We start from the raw sequence: 17,866 nt of genomic DNA on the forward strand, positions 1-17,866 counted from the left end.
ACATATTTTAAAAGCACACACCATGGAAGCTCTCCATCTGGGAAACTCTCTGAGAAGCTTTTGAGTATTGCTGCTATGGTTGACTTTTGATTTAGCAATGAAGGACATTCACCTCAGACTTTCTCTGTGATGTCCCAAAGCCAACAAGCAAGCTTCCTCTTGCCCAGCAAACAATCAAACATCATGTTGGGGTTGAGTGAAGTGGAGTTGGTGTGTTACTTTCCCATACACCCTCGACTTTAAAAATCCTAGAGTTAAGAGTTTCATTCTCTTGCCAGCATTTCTGGATTTCAAGGAGAATTAGTTACATGCATTTGGCATTTTCTTGGTCTTGATATTTCACTGAATTCACCAGCCTGGCTACAGAGGGCAGCCAATACCACTGTTTGCTGTCTTCAGGGACTTGGATTGCAAATAAACCAGTATTAACAGACTTGACTGTAAAAAATCTTTGCTGGTAAAAACTTTTCTGTACTGACGTTGACTGATCCTCACTGGAAGGTTGAGGAAAACCTCACTAAGCTATTGGAAGTTTGGGAGATGGATTTTCAATGGTTTTTGAAAGGATCAGTTGCAGTGTATTGCTCTAGCTTAAATAGTCTTCCCATCAGCTTGAATGTATTACACAATCATCTGGTGGTGCCAAAGAGGAAAAGTCAATTCCTTGTTAGCCTGGCTCCAACCATCAGTCTAAAACTTGTAACTCTGCAGACTCATTTTTCAAGGATATTTTATGAGTCCAGATTTGTTGGGAATTTACTATGGACCAAACAACATGCAAATAATAGATCTATTTCAAAATGCAGACACTTTAGAGGTACTGTGGGAGGCAATTTACAATCTAGTTGCTCTGTTCTTCCCAACTGCTTTTATTGCACATTTTGTGGTGAGACTAAGGGTTGAGTGGGAGAAAGCTGACTGGGGTGTTTGTTCCTGTAAGCTTGACATTTGTCTGTTCCTGTAACAATGTTTAGAAAATCAATGTAATTAACTCCCGCTGACACTGACTGAGAATCGACTAAATAAGATCCCAGGAAAGAGCAGGAGGCCAGGAGAAGAGGGGCCACAGTTGTACCTAAACAAAAGGAAACTCAGAGGAAAGCAAGTATGCTTGAGGCTAGCGAGATACAGAGAAAGCTGAGTGTAATGTACAACTCCAGTTCTTTCTCTCAAGATTTCTAGACAACCTTTCTATCCTCAAAAGACCTGGGGCCTCTGTGCTGAATGATAAGTTGAGGGTAGATCATGAGTCTAATGGTGCCACGGTCAGTTTCCATGCCCTCTTGGGGGCAATGCCTTTTGTGCAGCCACCAGAGGAAAGGAGGGGCTTTGTGCAATGCGAGAATGGCTCTCTTGAAACTGGGGCTGCTCCTTTGAGCCACTGCTGCAGATGTGTGTCTCAGAACTAGACTTTCCAGTTGGACTCCCCATGATGGGAGACAATGAATTTCCTTGCATATGTTCAAGGTCTCGCTCAACAGGGTGCCTTCAGAGGGGTCCTTCCCTTGCACCCCACACACTTAGCACTTCCTTTGCTGCTTATAAATTTATAAAGGACAGCTACAACAATCGCCCTTCTTTGAACCATAGAATTTTAGAATAAGGGACCTTATTCATAATTTAGTCCAACCCCTTTATTCATTTATTTATTTGAAGTAATTTCAAGCTTACAGGATAATTTCAAGTGTATTACTGAGAACTCTTACATACACCTTTTACCCAGATTGACCAGTTAGCATTTCCCCCATCTACTTTGTCATTCTTTTTCTCTCTCTCTCTCAATGCACACACACACATACATTTTTTTATGAACCATTTGAAAGTTGCAAACAACATATCCTTTTAGTCCTAAATACTTCAGTGTGTATTTCCTAAGAACAAAGACATTTGTTTTTACAGAATAGTAGTATAGTTATCAATTTCAGGAAATGTAGCAATCTACCATCCATATTCCAATTTTGTCAATTGATCCAATAATGGCTTTTATTGCTTTTCCCCTTCACTACTGGATCTGGGCCAGTATCACATATTGCATTCAGTTGTCATTCATCTGGAACAGCTCCTTACCTCTTCTTTGTCTTTCATGTCATTGACATTGTTGAAGCACTTAGACCTCTATTTATTTTTTAGGTGAAGAGTTAAGGTATTTCCAGGATCACACAACTAGTTGTGAAAGAACTAAGACTAGAAACAGGGCATTTGAAATACAGAACAGATATGTTTTAAATCAAATTACTAAATTGGATGATTAAGAGCAGGCATCATTTGCTATCCCTAAGCATTTATTGTTTTCTTCACCTACACAGTCACTTTGAAATATAAGACATCTCTGAAATATAAAGTAGGCAGTTACTCACCTGTAGAGCCAGAATTTGCTATCCTGAAAAGGCTTACTGCTCACACCTGCAATTAGCAAGAAAAAAAGACCTTTAACTTTCAACTTTCTTTAGAAAAATACAACTTTCTGGTGGCTACCTTATCTAGCCCAGCAAAACCAACTACTATTTATGCTCACAATGGGATTTTTTCAAACCATCTAAGCTCTAGTGATTGAAAGAGTGAAGATGGGAAACAAAACTGAAGACAGGGAAAAGGCAGAGCTTTGCAATGCACATGCACAGTAGTAGTGTGTCATCCGGAGAGATTCAAGGCCAGCGGACGGAGCAGAGCGGTTCTGGGAACTGAGGAGTCAGGAGTCTCTTGGCATTCTGTGTAAAAAGGGAAATTCCATTCAGCCTGTGAGATAACTGTGCAAGTGTTTGTGTGTTCATGTGTGTGCCTGCACACATGAGGCACAGGTGTTAGGGACAAAACTGGGAAGGGCAGATGTGTTTATTTTTTTCTTCTTCCTATTCTTCTTTTAGCAAAGGAGGAGAAGAAAGTGAGACTGAGAGAGTGGACCTTCCTTTAGTGAGGATACTGAGACCGATAGAAAGAGGTCCTGAAAATGTAACTGCAGCCCCACAACCTGCTGTCTCCAGGGCTACAACCGCCACTCCCTTCTGAACTCCTCTCCACTTCCTGGGCCTCCAGTCCCCTCTGTCTTCCCGCAGAGAACGCTCAGTCAGCACAGAGTCCCCACTGCTCCTGGGCCTGCTCTCCCTCTCCAAAGCAGGTCCCTCCTCCTCTCCCCTCAGCAGAAATTCCAGCTGGTTCAGCAGCACTCTATCCTGGGTGTTGCTCTAACTGTACTATTGATGTGAGCCCTCTGCGGAGGAAAAGGAGTGGTGGTGGAAAAGCAGTCCTCAGAGTGGTAGTAATAGTAATAGTTATAACTACCATCTTTTGTGTGCTTACTGTATGCTGAACTCTTTCCATTTGTCAACTCATTTAATCCTCATAACAACCTGATGAGGTGAGTGGTGGTGTTTTCATTTTACAGAAGAAACTGGAGCCCAGGAGGTTGAGTAACTTGCTGAAGATCACAGAGGAGCCCTGATCCGAATCTAGCAGGCTCCAGAGCCCATGCCATTGACCTCTCCTCTCTGTAGTGGCTGAGCTCTCTCTGAAGGCATTTGCATGTTAATGCCAGTCTCTTCCATTTCTAAGACTCTACAGTTTGCAAAGCTAGCTGTATGTCCCCCTGGAGCCTCCCAGTCAGACGGGTAGGGTTAGTTACACCCTGTCCAAGGAATGTGAGGCTCAGAGACTTGTGCAGGTTATGAGGCAAGACAATAGTGGCCTCAGCTCTGGAACCCAGATCTGATGATTCTGGGCCAAGTCTGTCACTCCCCTTTCTAACCGGCAGAGCCTTCCAAAGCTCTTACAATGAAAACCATGCCCCTGACCTTGACTTGCAAGGCCAACATGAGATGGCTCCATTCACCTCTCCTGCTTCATCTTATACCGTTCTTCCCCGTCACTTCTCTCCGTTAAGCCACACTGGTCTTCTCTTAGCCCTTGAATTTTCCATGATGCCTCCCACCTGAGGGCCTTTATACATGTAGTTCCCTCCACCTGGAAGCCTCTTTTCTGTGTCTTCCCTTCAACTAGAGGGAACAGGGAAATATTAGTTCAGTAAGGACTCTGCAATATGTCCCTGTCCTTTTCTTTCTTTCTTTGCATGGATCACAATGAGTAATTACATGTTTAGGTAATTATCCGTATTCTTTGGTAGAATGAGTAAAGGAGATATTTGTAAGTAGATTCCTTTCTTAATTTTGACCTTGGCAAATTCCCAGTAGGGGACTGAGGAAGGGGCAAGGGCCTGGCCCAGGTAAAGGAAGGATACAGAGATGAAGTTGAAGACGTCATGGCCTCTGCCTTTGGAAAGCTTGCCAGCTAGTGAGGAGTCAACTCATACAAGCAACTATTACTGCAAGGGAGGTTGAAATCAGGCCAAATGCTCTAAAGAAGTTGGTAGTGGGGAGCCTAGAGGAAAGTTATAAATTCAGAGGTGATCAGAGTAGCATGGAGACTTTTGCTGCAGAGAGCCCACGCTTTGACGGATGAAAAAAGTTTCAACTGAAAAAGGGGCGAGCATTCTAGGCTGAGAGAGTACAGAATACGGCACACAATTGCTTGAAGACTCAGCAAATCCGAATGCAAATAGGCTTTACATATATTATTTCCCTTAATCCCTGGGCACCAAAATGTAAGCTAGTTCAGGGATTTTGGTCCATTTTATTCATTGCTATATTCCTGGCTCCTATGAAGTGCCAGGTAGCACTTTGGTAGGTGCTCAATAAATGTTTATTGAATGAATACTCATCGCTTTCATTTTACAATTCAGAAAATGCACAAAGAAGTGACTCAAGGCTACATAGAGCCAGGACTTTAGGAAAATATGTTTTATAATAATGGGGGTGAGAAATGTCTTTTAAAGCATAACATATAAGCTAGATATAAAAGAAACAATTGATAAATTTGATTACAAAAATATTTTAAAAATTGATTTGCCGAAAAGAATCATAAACAAGGTTGAATCAGACTATGTGATGATATTTAAGACGATAAAAAATTATGTTCAAATCCTTAATATATGAAGAGCACTTGTGAGGCAATAATAAAAGTAAACACCTCAATAGAAAAATGCACAGATACCGTGAACAAGCAGTTCACAAAGTATAAATCAAAATAACCAATTCTATATATATTAACTTCATAAGAAATAAAAATGTAAATATCAGCAGTGCAATGTTTTAGACAGAGACTTAGAAAATATAATGTTGGTCAAGATCTGAGGAGCAAGTGTTCTCGTACACTGGCTGCAAGACAATGAACTAGTACAGTCTTACTGGAAAGCAGTTTCGTATATTGCTCCAAAATGAAAAATAAGTATACTCTTTGATTCAGGATTTTAGCTATTCTCAGGAAATAATCAAATGATTCTATCAAAATGTCTTTACAAGTAATTCTCAGAGTGTTCTTTGTAATGTAATGAAAATTTGGGAAACAAATGTCTATCAATAAGGGAAATAAGTTATGATATCTATAAAATGAATTTCTGTGCAGCTATTGGGATGGTATATGGTAGGGGTTGGCCAACTATGACTCATAGGCCATATCCAGCCCACTGACTGTTTGCGTTAATAAAGTTTTATTGGCACACAGCCATACCCATCAATTGATGTATTGTCTATGGCTGCTTTCACACTACAAGGCAGAGTGGAGTTGTTGCAATAGAGACTGAATGGCCCAGAGGCTTGAAATATGTACCATCTGTCCCTTTACAAAAAAGTTTGCTGACTCCTGCTGTATAGATAGGTTCATTGACATGGAAAGCTCTCTGTAACACATTATTGAGTGAAAAAAGCAGGGTACAAAATCACATGCTTAGTGTGATCCCTGTTATATAAAATCATGTGATGGGGAATGGACAAAAAAAAAAAAAGACCTTAAAGAATGTATTTTAGGAGAGAGGTCTTGAATTATGTTCACCAAAATGTACTGGGTTTCCCGTGAGTTGTGAGATTTTAGGTGATTTTTATTTAACCTCTTTATATTTTTCTGTAATTCCAAAGTTTCTAAAAAATATTTGCATAAGTAAAATGGATAATGGCCATTATCTTTATTATATAGAGTTCAGAGTTTATATAATTGTTTTTTGAATAGACAAAAATCTTGAGTGATAACTCACAAAAGAGGAAATACAGCAACTAAGCAGACATAGGGCCTGTCAAAGCACTGCAAATAATGCAATTTGAAATTATTTTGTTTTTTAAATTAGCAGATTTTAAAGCTACCTGATACTGGTTGGAGATTCAATGAAATACTTCTTTCATAAATTGCTTGTGGCCTTATAAATTGTTATAATTTTGGAAAATAATTTGGCAAAGTTTTAATAGCTTTTAATATACACCTTGAATTTATATACTTTTAATGTACAACTTGAAACAATAATATCATATTTAGGAATATACACTTCTAAAGAAGTAACCTTCAATTGGGGAAAGACTGTATACACCAAATTGTCCAAGTGGTGTAAAATGTTTTTGATTTAAAGCTAAATAGAATTGAACATAAAATCCCACAAGTGCTGCTTTTACTACAGTGGCAAAAATCTCTATAGGGCAATGCCAAGTTGGTGGGAATGCAATACAGCTACTCTGGAAAACAGGTTTTCAGTTTCTCATAAAGTTAAATGTAAGCTTACCACTTGATAAGCAACAGTTCCACCCCATGCCTTTACCCTTGAGAAGTGAAAACTTATGTTCACACAAAAACCTGTACATGAACGTTTATAGCAGTTCTATCTATAAATGTCAAAACCTGGAAACAGCCCAAATGCTCTTCAGTGGGTGAATAGATAAACTGAGGTACATCTGTACGATGGAATACCACTCAGTGATAAAAAGGAGCATGCTATTAATACCCACAACAACTTGGTGAATCTCAAAGGCACTATGCTGAATGAAGGAAGGCAGTCTCAAAAGCTGACACACGCTATGGTTCCATTTATATGTCCTTCTTTTTTTTTGGTGAGGAAGATCAGCCCTGAGCTAATATCCACTCTCATCCTCCTCTTTTTGCTGAGGAAGACTGGCTCTGAGCTAATATCTATTGCCAATCCTCCTCCTTTTTTTCCCCAAAGCCCCAGTAGATAGTTGTATGTCATAGTTGCACATCCTTCTAGTTGCTGTATGTGGGACGCGGCCTCAGCATGGCCGGAGAAGCGGCGCATCAGTGCACGCGGGGGATCCGCACCCTGGGCCACCAGTGGCGGAGCGCGCGCACTTAACCGCTAAGCCACGGGGCCGGCCCTATATGTCCTTCTTGAAAAGACAAAATTAAAGGAATGGAGAGCAGGTAAGTGGTTGCCAAGTGTTAGGCGTGGGGGAGGGTGTGACTATAAAGGGATAGCACAAGGGGGTTTTTTGGGATGATGGAACTCTTCTGTATCCCAATGGTGGTAGTGGTTACACAAACCTATACATGTATTGTAATTCATAAAGCTGTAGAGGAAACAATTTTTTTTCTTTGAAAAACCAGTAAAATAAAACTTTATTTTGTAGTTACTGGCAAATGGAAGAATGGGCAGAGAAATGGATCAAATATCCCAATTAGTTGCACTGATTGTAGAAAATGTTCAACCACTTCATAGAAATTGTACTTTTTCCTAAAAAAGTCAATTTTACTGTATGTTAATTTAAAAAATAAAATTAAAATAAATGTGTATAGGAAAAAACTGGAAGAAAATACACAAAAGTTACAATATTATTTGTTTAAAGTGATGGTATGATGGACAATTTTCTTTCTTTTCCTTATTTTTCAAATTTTATATGAATAAATTATTTTTGTAATTGGAATAATATACTTATACACAGACCTATCCAAGAACTCTAAAATTATAGTAGTGTATGAAGTTTGGGAAGGGAACAGATAGCCCTTCATACTGCAATAGTATCTGAAGGCACTGTGCATCCTGAGTCATTGAGAGCAGTTCAGATTGTGTCCAGGAGTCTGTTTAGGAAATTAGTAAAGTATGCAATTCACTTTATAAGTGGAAGTGGGAGTAATAATGGAATTTTTGCTTCTTTAAAAGCCTCTTTTATCTGGAAATTTTATTTTTGTAGAATTCCCCATTCACCTTTGATGCCAAGTAAATGAAATTGTGTCTTAAGGCAATAATAACGGCGTGTAAACATGTGTTATCTCATTTGTTCTGCACATCTCCACTGCCTCCCCCTGGGTGGGTGTGTAGTGTTAGTGTATGCTCTTCTGTTTGCAAAGAGGAAACCGAGGTACAGAGACATTACAGTGCAGGCAGTGTGGCAATAAAAATTCCATTTGCTTTAACTTTTCTCCCAGGAGGCAGACTGTATTTTTTTGTGACGTGCCAATAATGACATAAAAGGCAATATTATCATATTGTTTTCTCTTGAGAATTTCCTGAACATCATTAGAAATGAAATAAATGTTGTATGCCTTGGGAGAAAAAAGTATTTGTTTTCTCGCTGAAAATTCACAAGTACTTTGGCTGTAAGGAAATACTCCCCTCCGTTTGGTTTTCCAGGATTTTATATTGCACGCTGATTCTGCCTATGCACTACCTCGAGCCTTTCTTTTCATACATCTTCCTCAACCTCCAGCTCATGGTCCTGCAAATCCTTCACCTTTACTGGAGTTACTTCATCCTGAAGATGCTCATAAGATGTATGTTCTTGAAGGTAAGAGCTGTCCAAGTCTTACTGCCTTAACAAGACATCATTGCCAGCTTGAAGGTGAGCCCAGACTATGGAACATTCTAGTTAATTTATGGTTAACCAGAATTCTTTTTTTCCTTGGTTTGATCATTATTGATAAAAATTTCTCTAAAATGTAATTAGATTTTTCATTAAGTGGATCTCTAAGGTGCTTTTATGAAATTGCTTTTATTAGAGGACAAGTTATTTTTAAGAAATTTTTATCCAAAAATTGCTGCTTTTTAAAGAGTGTCCTAATGAGTCTAAATTTGCTCTAGTTTGGGATAAGCATATTGGTGATAGCTGAGTAATATTTCAAAGCCTTATGTTTAGCTTTGCTGAGCATCCAATTTGTACATAGTGCTCTTCCTCTGACTTTTCTCCTACTCGGAAATATTGTCCATCATTTGCCAATACTTTTTTCCTGAAAACTTCTTCCCTAAAAAATAACAAATCAATAATACATTTTAGACATTTTTGTGTTGTTTTGACTTCATTTCTGGGCTTTAATTCCAGAACAGGGGAGGGGAGGGCTGCAGAAATGAATAAGAAACGAATAAGAAAATCACTACCTTTGGGGAAACAGTCCACCATCTATATTCACCTACTTGCAACTACCTCTGTTGTACAGAATGTGCTGTGCTAAAGAGAGATCGCAGAAACTTGCTATGGAAAAAAAGATAAAAGAGAAATTAATTGACTCAAGGGGACCAGGGACAGTTTCATTGAGTAGACGGAATTTGACTTGAGCCTTTAAAACAAGTAAAAAAAAATCAGATCATAGCACCTTTGTATGGAAATCGTGCATCTAAGGGAGTTTTAATTAAGGATCTTTCAATGTGAAAGTTACAGCTGGCCCATTTTCAGGTGTTACCATCCATGTCTAACACAGCATTATATCATCATCAGAATGAGTGACTTGTATATAACAGGTATATGGTAATTTATCTGATAAGCTCATTTTTTGATCAATTCTCTGATTAATTCATTTTCCTACTTTAGTAAATGTGTCTCAAAGATCGCTGAAGAGCTGACAAATGAAAGGGACATTTCAATAATTGACCTCTGGGTTTTCTACCATCTCTTACCTTCTAGATCCAGACAGAGATATAGGAAATTGGACTACATTTAGATTAATCTCAAAACAAATCCTGAAAGTTGTTCTGTTTTTTTAAACAAAATTACTGACTCGAGCTAGTTTTCTTGAGAGTGGACTCTCCCTTAAAGTTGGAGTGCCAAGAAGAAAACTTTCATTGAATGTCTCTGGTTCATTAATGTTCTAAATAGTTTTTCTATGATCTCTGCAAAAGTTATTTTATCTCTTAAGTGACGAATAAAGTTGAAAGAACTGAGATAAGTTTAGGAATTTGAGTGTTTAGATAATCTGCACATCCAGGGGTTGGGGTGAAGGAGGGCGCTGACCTGAACCTGGCGTGCCTTTGGGTCAAGCCTTCCTGGAGCTCCTATCCCTAGGCAGAAACTGTTCATTATTGACTGGTGAGTGACAATAGTTACAGGCCTGGAAGGGATCCAGGAAGAACAAAACTTGGAAACCAGAAGATACTCTTGTTTAGTTTCATCGTAATTTTTGTATTTCTAATCTCTAATGGGTTGTGCCAGGCCTGATTAAAAACCCAGTGAGTTGGGGAGCTGTGGACAGGAATTCCTGATTTCTCATGCTGTACTTTGGAAAAGCTGTTTCCAATTGCAATTTGACAGCAGTAGTGGAGGCCCCGCAGCCCCAGTCCTTGCAGTTCGTGTGACTGCAGCTGGCTTGCATGTGCACTCTGTTTTCCACAGCAGTGGCAAAGCTGGCTGTGAAATCAGCTTATTCCTCCAAAGCCATAAAGCCTGCTTTTAAAGAATGCTATTTGAAGGCATGGTTGCATTGCAGAGGGGAGGAGAGGGATAGAGGCAGGAGTTGAGATTCTTAGAGGAACAACTAACAAGTCAGTTTTCAACTCTATTTAATAAATCTTTAGCATTTAATACACACCTTGATTGTTACTAAGGAGACTAATGCTTGGATATTTAAAAAATGGGATTGCAGAAGTTCATAGGCCTCTAAAAATTTCTTTTAAATCTTATAACAGATTGAGCATTTGTCCCTTCAAGTTCCTTATGTCAGGTAGCCCTTTTAACAAGTAATTTTGAATATGCAAATGAATAAATAATTTGGGGGGAAAAACCCTCCATTTTGGGTGGAAAGTTACAAAGTAATTTATTAATCTTTTTTATGGTCTCCATGAATTTGCATGGAACTACCAGCCCACACATCACGTCGAGAAGTGTGACGGGCTGACACATTCATCCTGTCATTCTCTTTGCAAACATGAGAACTGCTTTCAGAGGGAATTAGAAAGAGCATAGCATGCTTTTGTTTAATATTAGTTAAGAGAACTTGATCATCCTTAAGCTTTTATTTTCTTCTTTCTAAATATCATACTGGGTCCTGGCCAACTCAAGCATTCTCTGTGACATCTTAGACTGGTACATAGCCAAGACATGGAGGGAGGGGCTGCAGCATGCAGTCACTAAAGCCAGGATGGAGAAACTAGCCCCTTGGCAACCTGCCCCAGCCATCTGCACTCGACAGGCAGTGTGTCTTAAGTTCACAGAATGACATTTTACATGCGCTGAGCTATTTTAGTTAAAGAAGGAACCCTCTAATAAACATGAGGAGACTGAGGCCTAAACCAAATTCACACAATTTTATGGCAAAGCCAAGGATAGAAAGGAATCTCTTAACTTGTAATACTTCGCCTTTTCTAATTATCCTTTATTCGAATTCAGGGAAGAAATTAATTTAAAATACTTGTATAGAATAAAAAATAGTGAGGACATAAACAAATTGAGTAATCAAGATAATAGGCTAAAACACAGCACAAATCCTTTAACTTATTTTGAATTTTTTAAAAGCGTAAGGAAATGTTTTGTAATTATTTAGTAATCCCAAATCACTTCTGAGTAAAGCAGTTAGGGTAATAGCTAAGAGTCCAGCCTCTGTGTGGATTCCGACTACACTCTCCCACTGACTGGCTGTATGACCTTGGGCATATTACTTCTATTCATTGCCCCTATTTCCTCATCTGTAAATGGAGGTGATGTTATTAGTACCGGCCTTATTGGAGAAAACCCTTAGAACAGTTTCTGGCACATAGTAAACATAGGATAAAAGTTAGCTGCCATTATCGTTGTCGTTATTATTATTTACCAAGGTTCTTTGTGCCAAATCACAGAGAGCTTGTGTGTTCCCAGTGGCCTGGCAGTCAGCTCCCCATCAAGGCCTCTCTTGTTTTCCCTTAGACCGTGCTGCAGCTGAGGTCAGGCATCAGAGTCCTTGACTTGCAGCCAAGGGCTCCAGGGACAGTTTTCTAAGCTGTCTTCTGCCCGTTGACTTTCATGACTCACATTCTGGATGATCCTTTTTGACACACTCTCTCAGATGTCAGCGTGTTAGGGAAGAAATACAAAATCTGTAATGTCTGAGAAGCCCCCAAGTCTCTCTTGTTAGTAGGTAATAGTGAATATGAGTGTTGAACCCCTTGCTGAACGAGACTTCATAGAGATACCACAAAGACTGATGGTTGAAATAGGGTAGTATAGAAATGCTATCAGTTTATATTTCCATATATTTGAATATTTTTACAGATTCACTAGATTAACAATCTGTTCAAGAAACAACAGAATTTGTAACCTTGTAATGATAACAAAAATAACTGTGCAAAGTTGCTTGGCTTAAAGAGTTTCAAATTTTAATATTCTTCCACACTATACATTCAGCTCAGCCTCAAAATAAAGAATCCCCTATAATTTTAGAACTAGAAGAGACTGCTAAATGTCTGCCAGGACACATGACCCTTTCCTCAAATCCTTACTACTGTGTTGCAGTTTACCACTCACAGCCACATAAAATTGTGGTCTCTACTTTGTAGAGGAAGAGAATGAAGGTGAGTGAGAAGGTACATTACTTGCCCCACGTCACACAGGAGTGGGGATTCACGCCCATGAAGCCTGAGACTTGAGAGCCCATGTTGCTAATGCTGTGCTCTTCTGCCTCCCCAGTCATCCTCTACTGTGAACATATGTCCTCAGAACGTGAGAAAGACATATTTCATGTGTATGTGTTTATATGTGTTTCTCTGTGTACACACATACACACGTATACATATTTAGTGTGGCTTATGCTCAGTTCTCACAAACTTCATCATCTTATCATTGACTTTGCTGAGTTATCTTTGTTATCATTGCTGTGCGAGTCATCAATGAATTCCAGCTCTTCATAGCCGTCACTCTTTAGAAAATCTCATTAAGGGTATGCCCACTAGAGGATTTTTCTGGCTTAAAGCAATTATAAACCTGAGTTTTTATAAACCTGAAAGGGTAGAGTTGTTTAAATAAGTCAAAGTAGAATAGACAGCCATCTGCATGGTTTTAAGATAATAGAAGAAAGAAAACATGTCATGAGGAAGAGACAGAGCCACGAGTAAACCAGCCTCTTCACAGCTCTCTGCCCCCAGCCGATTTGCTGTTGCTTTGCCCTAGGCTAGGAGGCCTCTATAATAGACCCACAGGCTCAACAAGGGCACCAAGATGAATGCTTGGGAGAAGACCCCACCTCACATTCACAGTCTGAGATGGAAGCAACACGGAACCGAAAGGAGGAGTTCACCTGCCAAATGGGGAAACGGAGGCCCAGAGGGAGAAACAGCCTTCCTAAGGCTGTGTGAATCAGGACTGGAACCCACACAGTGACCTTTTCAGTCAAATAGCTCCTTTCTACACCAAGATAACATTATCCAGGCATTTTCTTATACTGGGGTTTTCAATATCTTCTTCCAAGCTATTTGGAAATTCTTCTATTGCTTTTTTCTAAACTATTTCTTCTTTCTGTTAGGATAGTCATTGTGATTGCACACATCCAGATGCTGCAACACCTCTTTCTGCTGCTGATGACAACAGCATGTCTTTTCAGCTCTTAATTCCAGGCAAATTGACCTCTGATGGAGAAAGGTTATATTAGGATTTTTAAATAAGTAAAACAAGATATTGTTTCAGTTTTCTTCAATACACCCTCTGTTTCTTTGGAACTAGACACAGAAAGCAGCTGGATGCCAGCAGCTGAATGTGGATTGTTACCTCAAGGAGATTTCAGCTGCTAGGTGTCTGTTTAAAAACGGGGAACCTCACTTCCCTGCAATTGCCCATGAACTATTTAATTATACAATGATTTTCCATACTTAATTTATCACTTATTATCTCCCTTTGTGCATACTCTTAAATGTCGTGCCATACGTGTTTTCTAACAATGGTTTTTAAAATACTAGTTCTTTGGAGGTACCAGACTACTCAAGTCATTTGATCCATAGGAAGTCAAGCAAAGCCACTGTAAAACGAAGGAACTTGTTCAAATGAGAGCTGTCCAATGTAAGCATTTTTGAGGATAGTATCGAGTTCTCAAATCCTGCCTTTCTTCTGTCCCAAATGTCGACCCTGATGTTCCCCCAAAGCCACTGATCATATCTTGCTGAACTTGAAAAGGAGGATGAGGCATGGGGGAAGGTCCGAATAAAAAGAGATAAAAAAAAACTCTGGGAGCCAGCCCAGTGGCGCAAGTGGTTAAGTGCGCACGCTTCGCTGCAGCTGCCCAGAGTTCGCCAGTTTGGATCCTGGGCGCACACTGACACACCGCTTGTCAGGCCATGCTGTGGCAGGCGTCTCATATAAAGTGGAGGAAGATGGGCATGGATGTTAGCCCAGGGCCAGTCTTCCTCAGCAAAAAGAGGAGGATTGGCAGATGTTAGCTCAGGGCTGATGTTCCTCACCAAAACACAAAAACAAAAACAAAACAACTCTGACATCTCTTGTATCCATGATTTTAAAAATCATTTCACAAAAATGGAATGAAGTTTTATACATTCCTGAAAGAAACACATATTCTTCATTTTATTAGTAGAGAAACAGACACACACATACACGCACGTAAACAAACGTACACACAGATGTCTTACATGGAACTTGAGTTTCTATTTCTGTATCAGCCTAGACAAGGGGATAAGCACAATTCATGGCTTGTTAACAAACCTACACATTCACACCAGTATATGAAAGTTTTATGAATGGGCTCTTGGGCCAGAAAGATTGGTGCAAGCAGGTGTGAGAGGAGAGTGTCCCCGTTAATCTCCCTGATTTTCCGTGGCTCCCCCCTCCTGTGGCCACCTCCTCACCCCGACCACATAAGTCTCAGAATAGAGCTTTATATAACACAAAAGAAACCTTATTCCTGAAAACTAATTCAGTTGTAGATATGGGTAAAATAAACTAGTTTTTAAAACTTTTCATTTTGATTTATCATATGGGCTTCAGTGCCTGAATGATTTACGATGCAGATGGCTTTATTCATGTTCTGTTTTGGTAATAGCACGTATGTCATCATGGAACTCTAGACTCCCAATGGGGCTATTTTCTGCAAGTGGTATCTCCTTGCCACGTGTAACAGACTCAGGAAATCCTAAAGAGAGCAGCACTGGGCATGAGTACTCTCTGCCTTGCTATGCAGCCCATTCGGCACGCGTGCCCTAAGATTTGTCATTTCAGTCAGGCTTCAGACTCAATGTTGCTCCAAGCAACTTGGGTCCTATATGTATGCTTCTGTAATATTTTCAGTGTAAACCAGGAAACCTTGGTCATGTCTTTCCAAGGAATGGGATTGGCTATTCTCACTCATTTGACTGGGTTGGGCCGACTGACCCAGTCTCTAGAGCCCTCCACTGAGACCTGGCCACAACTGGGGTGTAGGCTAAGGTCAGAGCTGGTCCTACGTAGTAGCCACAATGGGTAACTACTTGTATCATGATTTGGTAGAAGCCTCTAAATCTACCTGCACCCCCAAAAATCTCCTTTACCCACTTATCTGAGTGCAAGATAGTGTGAAGAATGTGAAGACAGTTCAGCTCTGGGAAGGCCCCAGGATTTGGCTGTCCAGAAAAAGAGAGTAATGGGGGAGGGTAAAACTCAGTGAAGGCATAGAGGAGACCTGAAGCCAACCTTGCTCACTTTCTGTAGCCATTGTTTCTTCCTCATATCAGTTGCAAGTATTTGTGTGTGTGTGTGTGTGTGCGCGCGTGTGTGCATATGCAGGAGGATTTCGGGGGTACTATGACGTTCCACACCTATGAGGGAGTGAAGGGAGCTGGACCAGGCAGAGGGAGAAGTTGAACTGTAATGCAGTTGCAACAAAGGCCTCAGCCAACCTCGTAGAGAGCTCTAGAGCTGGGTGGCCCTTCAGAGATGTACCACTTAAGGCAAAGCGGCTGGACCTCTGTACCTTGACATTAACCTGTCACTAGATGTAGGCTGCCCTCTGGAGAGGGGGCGTAACTCTGGGCAAGGTGGCTCCCTTCAGCCAGGGATAATACCAGAGGGGGACACAGCTGTGAGCCTCCCACAGCTGGAGGATTAGAGCCTCAGTCCTGAAGGGGCTTCTGGGCTGTGCACCACAGTGTCCATGTGGCCCCCCATCTCTGCCTGCCCTACCCCAAACCTAACACCAGTCTCCACGAAAAGGACTGCATTTACCCTCTGTAGGGAGGCAGACTAGGAATCAGAGGGCGTGGGTTCCCAAACACTTAGAAGTGAGGCCTTGGAGAAGTCCTTTGTTTATTTTTTTACCCTGTGTTTTCTCATTGGAGTTGATAACTGCTCCACCTTCCTTACAGGGTTGTGGTAAGGATAAAATACCAAGATATAAATGAAATTACTCTCTAAACTGTGAGAAATTTGTGGTGTTATAACCACTGAACTAGACATTCCATGGTTTCTGAATCAGTCTCAATTCTAGTTATTTTTTCCTATTCTCCCCTCACTCCAAAGACTCTTCTTTCTCTCATGCTGTAAGTCCTTTTTGACCTGTGGAACATAGGTAACTGTGCCCTAGCCCACCCAGGAGACACTGAAAGACTTTGCTGAGGTGCCTGGTGAGAAAACCTGCCACTTAGAGGCTTCTAGAGTGGGAAGGGGTGGGTAGGCTGCAGTTGCCTGAGCCCCTGGATGCTGCCCTATGACGGGGTTTGGAATCAGGCTGGGCCTTTCCAAGAGGTTTCGGAGAGGTGTTGGGAGCCAAACATCAGAGGTGGCAGATCTGGTGATTCTGAATGCCTCATCTGCTTGCTCTCAATCACCAGTGGAGAAGGCAGCCTCCCTGGCCCCCAGCCTCCACAGGAGGTTCTGGAGGTCAGGCTCACCTCTCTTCCCTATGAGTGATATGAGTTCTGGAGGCATCCTTGAAATCAGCAGGCCTGCCTCTGTCTCAGGGTTTCTCAGCAGTAGCTCTACTGACATTTTGGGTTGGAGAATTCTTTGTTGTGGGGGCTGTCCTGTGCATTGTAGGAGTTTAGCAGCATCCGTGGCCTCTACTCACCAGATGCTAGTAGCACTCTCACCCCTAGTTGTGACAACCAAAAATGTCTCCAGATGCTGCCAAATGTTCCCTGAGGGGAATAATCACCCAGGTTGAGAATCATAGCCTATCTGTACATATGTCCATTTCCTTCTCTGTAGGGGTAAATCATGTTTTCTTCCCCAAGCACAGAAACAGTATTGTTTATAGATGTTTCAAAGGCTTCATTTTATTGCTTTGTGTATTTATTTATTTACTCCTGTCCTTTGTGTTATCGTTGTCATGCATTTTAATTATATATAATATATTATATGTTTATATATGAAAATATAAATTTGCATATAAATGTTAGTTATACATATTATAAACACCATATTATATTGTGTTTTTTTGCTTTAAACATTCAATTATTTTCTAAAATGATAAAAAAATTTCAATGTCTTTTACATTTCCCTACATATTTACCATTTCTGGTTCTTTTCATTCCTTTGCATAAATACAAGTATCCATCAGGTATCAATTTTTTTTCTGTCCTTTTTCCCTCATGAGGACACTCATTTTTTTCAGTGCAGATCTGCTGGTGATTAATGCTCTCAGTTTTGTTTTGTTTTTTTTGTCTGAAAAAATCTTTATTTTTCCTTTCACTTAAAAAAGTTATTTTTGCTGAGTTTAGGATACTGTGGGTTTTTTCTTTCCTTTTTTCTTTCTTTCATTACTTTAAGGACTCCATTGTCTTCTGGCTTACATACTTTCTGGTGAGAGGTCTATTATCTCTTCTGTTTGCTACTCTAAATATATGTGTTTTTTTTCTTCGGGCTGCTTTTGAGACTTTTCTCTAGCACTG

At 40.3% G+C, this 17,866-nt stretch overlaps 1 protein-coding gene across 2 annotated transcripts in view; it reads left to right on the plus strand.

Annotated features, from left to right (window-relative positions):
• The window catches only part of CERS3 (ceramide synthase 3), a 108,484-nt gene that overhangs the window by 61,796 nt on the left and 28,822 nt on the right, over nt 1–17,866 (plus strand). For both annotated transcript variants that reach the window (XM_058542322.1, XM_058542323.1), the window contains exon 10: nt 8,456–8,609. In XM_058542322.1, coding sequence (XP_058398305.1) covers nt 8,456–8,609 — 154 coding nt within the window. The remainder of the gene's footprint in view (nt 1–8,455; nt 8,610–17,866) is intronic.

The sequence above is a fragment of the Diceros bicornis genome, chromosome 5, assembly GCF_020826845.1.
Source record: "Diceros bicornis minor isolate mBicDic1 chromosome 5, mDicBic1.mat.cur, whole genome shotgun sequence".
In the NCBI taxonomy this organism is placed as follows: Eukaryota; Metazoa; Chordata; class Mammalia; order Perissodactyla; family Rhinocerotidae; genus Diceros; species Diceros bicornis.